Here is a 5,628-nt window from a genome sequence, read left to right on the forward strand (position 1 = left end):
AGGCCTATTTATTCAGACACCTCCAAGTGTTCCTCAGTCCTCTGTCAGCAAACATGGCCACAGACTATTCAAAGAATGCAGTGGAGAGGCCAGAGCCCTTTAAGGCAGAAGTCAAAGGTAGGTCAAGTTTTTGCTCTATTGACGGACCAACAGATACACTGACTTAAATTATATTGCTGAAGGTTTTGTGGTTTTCTGTTTCTTTTAAATAGGGAGCATTCCCACCTGGCTTCAAGGCATACTGCTACGCAATGGCCCTGGCATTTTTTCTGTGGGGGACACCAGCTACAACCACTGGTTTGATGGAATGGCCATCATGCACAGCTTTGCCTTTAAAGATGGTTGGTCTTGCAATTCCTGTCTAAATGCCATTCAGGTGTAGTTAGTGAAATATCGTATAGGAAATCCTGAAAGCTTTGTTTTCACATCATTGTATGTCAGTGTGCAGAGAAGATACAAATATTACTTTTTTTCTTACAGGTGAAATGACCCACAGAAGCAGATTCCTTAGAAGTGACACCTATAAAGCTAACATGGAAGCAAACAGGATAATTGTGTCTGAAATGGGGACAATGGCCTATCCAGACCCAAGCAAGAACTTCATTGTCAAGTAAGCATACTCATATCTGTTTCTCTGATAGTATCATTATAGCATTCTTATTTAATTTATTTACAAACTTATAATATAGTTTCAAGTTTTCAGTTTTTGTGAAATGGGGGAAATCCTAGAGATGCAAACCATGCAAAGGATCTGTAATATGAGGATAATCAGTCTTTTGTGTTTGAGAATTCATCTGTTGTTTCCCTTCCTGTTGTGGATTTGTCATTAAGATGCAGATAACACATCTGTGCAGCACCCTTGGTGTGAGATAATTAGGTCTATTGTGTTGGATAATCCCCTACCTCCCTTTCTAACTCATTTAAAAAAGAAATTCCCCTTACTTTACAGGGCAATTACCTTTCTCAACCACACAGTGCCTGATTTTACTGACAATGGCGCAAGCAACTTCATGAAATATGGAAACGACTACTATGCTACATCTGAAACGAACTACATTCGCAAGATTGATCCTGTGACCCTGGAAACTCAGGACAAGGTAAAACCATCTGCTGATTCTGACCACAAGTAACACACAATGAAGGGAAGAGTGAGTTTCAAAGTTCATGTGTTTCTAAACTGTTTCACACAGGTGGACTACATGAAGTATCTGGCTGTAAACTTGGCCTCATCCCATCCACACTATGACAAGGAGGGCAATGCCTACAACATTGGAACTTCAATAGCAGAGAAGGGAAAGACTAAATACATTCTGTTTAAAGTCCCTGCAGTGTCAGAGAAAGGTATATGAACCTCATCAACTGCTCTACTTTGTCCTGTCCTCTCAGTGTTCTCTCTTCTTATCAGCTGTACTTGTAGAAAATGTTAAAAGTCAAGGTGTAACACAAGATTATGCTAATTTTCTGTGTTTCTGTGTCATTTTACCTTTCAGACAAAGGCAAGAATTTCCCTGCACTGAAGAATGTGGAGGTGGTCTGCACAGTTCCCTGCCGCTCCCTTCTCACACCCAGCTACTACCATAGCTTTGGCATGACCGACAACTACTTCATCTTCATTGAGCAGCCTTTCAAACTGGACATCGTCAAGATGGCCACTGCGTACATGAGGGGAGTCAACTGGGCAAGCTGCCTGAAATTCTGCCCTGAGGAAAATGTAAGGGACCATTGGCATCTGTGTTTGATTATTTCTATGTATATTATTCTTTATATTCATTCTACTGAACTAAGTATGAAGCAGCTCTAGACACCAGTGGAAAAGAGTCAACCAGTGTTACGGACAGTAGAAAACCTTGGTAGGGTGGGATTGACTCTAGATCTAAATACTGTATTTAACATTACTGTGTAATGTCTTTCCTAATGATTATTTCTTCATTAGACTCTGATCCACCTGATAGACAGAAAGACTGGCAAAGAAGTTGAGACAAAGTTCTACACTGGAGCAATGGTCGTCTACCATCATGTGAATGCTTTTGAGGACAACGGTCATGTGATCTTTGATGTCATTGCCTACAATGATAACAGTCTTTATGATATGTTCTACCTGAGCAAACTGAGGGAAAACACTGGGTTCCATGACGAGGGCTACTCCAAACCAAGTTACAGAAGATTTGCAATTCCCATCCATTCAGACAAGGTGGGATTTTTAAACAAATTGATTTCATTGTGACATTTTGATAAGATGTGACACTTATAGTTTACTTTTTGACTGGGTTTTGCAGGGCATTGCAATTGGAGAGGACCTGGTGAAACTCAAATACACGACAGCCAGTGCTGTGAAGGAGAAAGAAGGCAAACTAATGGTCCAGGCTGAAGTGCTCTTAGAAGGTAAAACAAGCCTCTCCAATAGACACTTAGACCAAATTAAATAATTATTGTCCATTGTGTCTTCAAGAGTGTCTTTAATTGATTTGTCCATACAAATAGGGAAATTGTCATTTTATTTCCACCAGGCTTCGAATTACCCAGAATTAATTATGACTTCAACAGCAAGAGGCACCGGTTTGTCTATGGGAACTGTGTGGAGGAATCTGCACTAGCAAAACAGGTAATGTTTCCTATTGTTTTTAATTTAGCTATTGCAGAACAAAAGTGTTGGGTACATCCGTCTAGTCTCATAAGGGTTATTTGCCAAGAGAGACCTTAAAATCTTGAAAAATAGAGGATTTTACATGCAAGGCTAATGGGAAACAGATTTCCTGACAGCATTGTTATTAGAGAATTAGGATGCACATTGCCAAACTGAGAATTACCAGCTGGCGCAATAGAAGATAGGAAACATTGTTGAAATGTAAATTACGACTTGCATCGACAAAGACCAAACCACTTAATGGCTCTGGCTGTAATACCCACATCCTTTCCATTGGGCATACTTGTACAGCAAGGTAGCAGAAACAATAGAAAGAAGCAATAAACTCAGTGAGGCTTCAAAGTATTGAGTAAGGTCTTGTTGTGGAAGAGATTCCCTTGTGTACCCAGTCCAGACGTATAATGTGTGCAAAGAGGAAGGTACAAAAGGAAACATCCTGGTTTAGACAATTAGATATTTTTATTAATTCCCACTTGACATGTGATACAGGATAACCTTTGCTTCTTTTGACTTTTAATGGTGTTTGGACATGGAAATGAATGAAAAAGATTTTTTTAATTTTTTAAAATTTAAAGCAAAAGTTATGATGATTAGTTGTCTCATCAACTAAGACAATGTTTTGATTTACTTATATGTATGTATGTATTCAAATTCCATGCCAACTTGATTAAAAGCTGATCGTGTCTGAAGTGATAAAACTTCTTTCAAGAACATAATTTGCTTTAATTGGATCACTGCCTACCGTATCAACAATAATTACCACAAGCTAGCAGTAGGTCAGGTAAAGCTAAAAAGTGACCTCAGTGATGAATCCGCATTCGCTGACACAGTTGCAACAAAAACAAAAAGGTAGTATTTATTGCAGGGTGGCTGTATATGGCTGAGTTATGAATTGTACAAGTATTCCTACTTTGTGGTATATAAAACTGTCAGTAAGTTACATAGGTCATAAATCCAGACTATGCCATTGCTAGAGCTTACTTTTAGGAGGATAGGTCCTTTTACAGTAGCTTAAGCCTTGGAATATGCTTACATTTATTTTTTATGAAAAAAAATGATAAAGTTTTGGTTGAAGTCACACTTTTTTCATACATTCCAACATACACAATCATTTTACCACCTTGTCTTGTTGTCGTGAATGAACTCAACATAAGGCGACTCATTATACTTCTGGATTGAATTAAGCAATCACGCTTTTATATATTTATTCATTCATTTAATCATGACTCATTCACAGCAAAGCTCTGTTGTGTTTAAGTTACTAAAAGCAACATTGCATGCCACTATACAACCACAACATGACCATGATTACAGGTCATTTTTATTTTATTTTATATTAAGGAAACAGCTTGCTCTGTAGCACTAGGAAGTGTTAGCATCTCGTTGTTTGTCTGGGAAAAAAATACTTGATTCCCTAATGATTAGTGAATCTGATCTGTCACTGTGACAAAAGTCAACCCAGCTACTTCTAGGGAAGGAGTTGGTTTGCAAATGGGCACAGCCTACTGACAAAACTAAGATGGTTTATTTTACAATTTTATAACTCTTTCCCAAGTATATGGCTTGTAGCTGGGACAAAGTACTGTGGGAGCACAGTGCTTATCTGTACAAAACAACACAGGGTTTCATTTAGGTCCTTCCCAGCACTCAGAGTTTTCCTTACTGTATACGACAAGCAGTGATAGCAATACATACTACTAACAGTATATACACAAGTCAAGTCAATTTTATTCATATAGCACCAAAGCGTAGCAATCGAAGCTAACTCAAAGCACTCATGTAGAGCAGGTGTAGACCGTACTCTTTACAATATTATTTAAAGAGACCCAACACAATATAACATTAGGAAAAATAATTGCGTAAATTGTGTATTGATTATTTTTCCTAATCTATTCATTTACTGAAGATCGCCAAGTTTGACACAGAAACCAAGGAAATGGTCTGCTGGACTGAAGATAACTGCTGGCCATCAGAGCCGGTGTTCGTCCCCAGACCAAACGGAGAGTCAGAGGATGATGGTGAGAATACTGTGTGGTGGGCATGCATCAATGTACGGCATGTATGCAGTATGTATGGTATTATTATTATAGTATCAGCTAGAGTACAAAGGAATACCAGATTCCTCACTGGTTACATCTGTATTGGCAAGACTGGATATTAACTAACTAAAACTATATTTGAAAACCTTCCTTCATCTGATGTGATTCCTTAGATTTTCGATTTTCTGCTTTGTATTTACATTACACCCTTTCCTTTCCATTTGCAGGTGTGGTTTTAGTATCAGTTATCAACTCCAACCCAGGCCAGCCTTGTTTCATGCTGATTCTTGATGGCAGGACATTCAAGGAAGTTGCTCGAGCATATGTGAACACTGAGCTCCACAAGGACGTGCATGGATTTTTTATCCCCCAAGGAAATTAGTCAGAGATGTACATATGCCTTTGGAGAACTTCCAAAAAACTATTCCCAAATAGTATGGCCCAGGAATCTTTTTGAACACTGAAAAACACACTGCTGAATAGTGCTGTGTTTTAGACCAAAGTGTAATGAGGACCAACATATATTCTACTAATTATACTGATTGTATCAAAACAAATTTTTCTTCATATGTTTATTAATGAGATGCAGATTTATTGATTTTGTTGCTTAACCATGTATCAGTGTTTCTTATGTCTACATTACTCTATTGTGTTGTTATGAATTAACCATGACTCATGAATTAAAAGATAAAACTGATATAAAACATATATTTATTTGTGTAATAATACTATTATTGTTATTATATTAGACTGATATGATCTTGTACTGGGTTGATCAGATATGAGCAAGTGTAACAGGCCCTGGTTTGAGGTATGTTGGCAGATTATATTTGTCTCTGTAATAACAATAGACACATCAAAACTGAAACAATTAAATCACATAATGTAATCACACATTCATGGGTGTCACACAAGCAGATAAAAACAAGCAGCAAAATAAGGTGT

The 5,628-nt window shown here is 37.7% G+C and overlaps 1 protein-coding gene across 1 annotated transcript; it reads left to right on the top strand.

Annotated features, from left to right (window-relative positions):
- Nucleotides 1–300: 300 nt before the first annotated feature.
- LOC130161383 (beta,beta-carotene 15,15'-dioxygenase-like) lies at nt 301–5,373 on the top strand. The gene is made up of 9 exons (XM_056364646.1): nt 301–610; nt 950–1,097; nt 1,191–1,341; nt 1,491–1,711; nt 1,934–2,191; nt 2,277–2,382; nt 2,508–2,602; nt 4,551–4,662; nt 4,911–5,373. Exons 1-9 carry the CDS (start codon nt 435–437, stop codon nt 5,063–5,065), a joined length of 1,422 nt encoding a protein of 473 aa, XP_056220621.1. The 5' UTR covers nt 301–434; the 3' UTR covers nt 5,066–5,373.
- The last annotated feature ends 255 nt before the right edge of the window (nt 5,374–5,628 follow it).

The sequence above is a fragment of the Seriola aureovittata genome, chromosome 20, assembly GCF_021018895.1.
Source record: "Seriola aureovittata isolate HTS-2021-v1 ecotype China chromosome 20, ASM2101889v1, whole genome shotgun sequence".
Taxonomy (NCBI): domain Eukaryota; kingdom Metazoa; phylum Chordata; class Actinopteri; order Carangiformes; family Carangidae; genus Seriola; species Seriola aureovittata.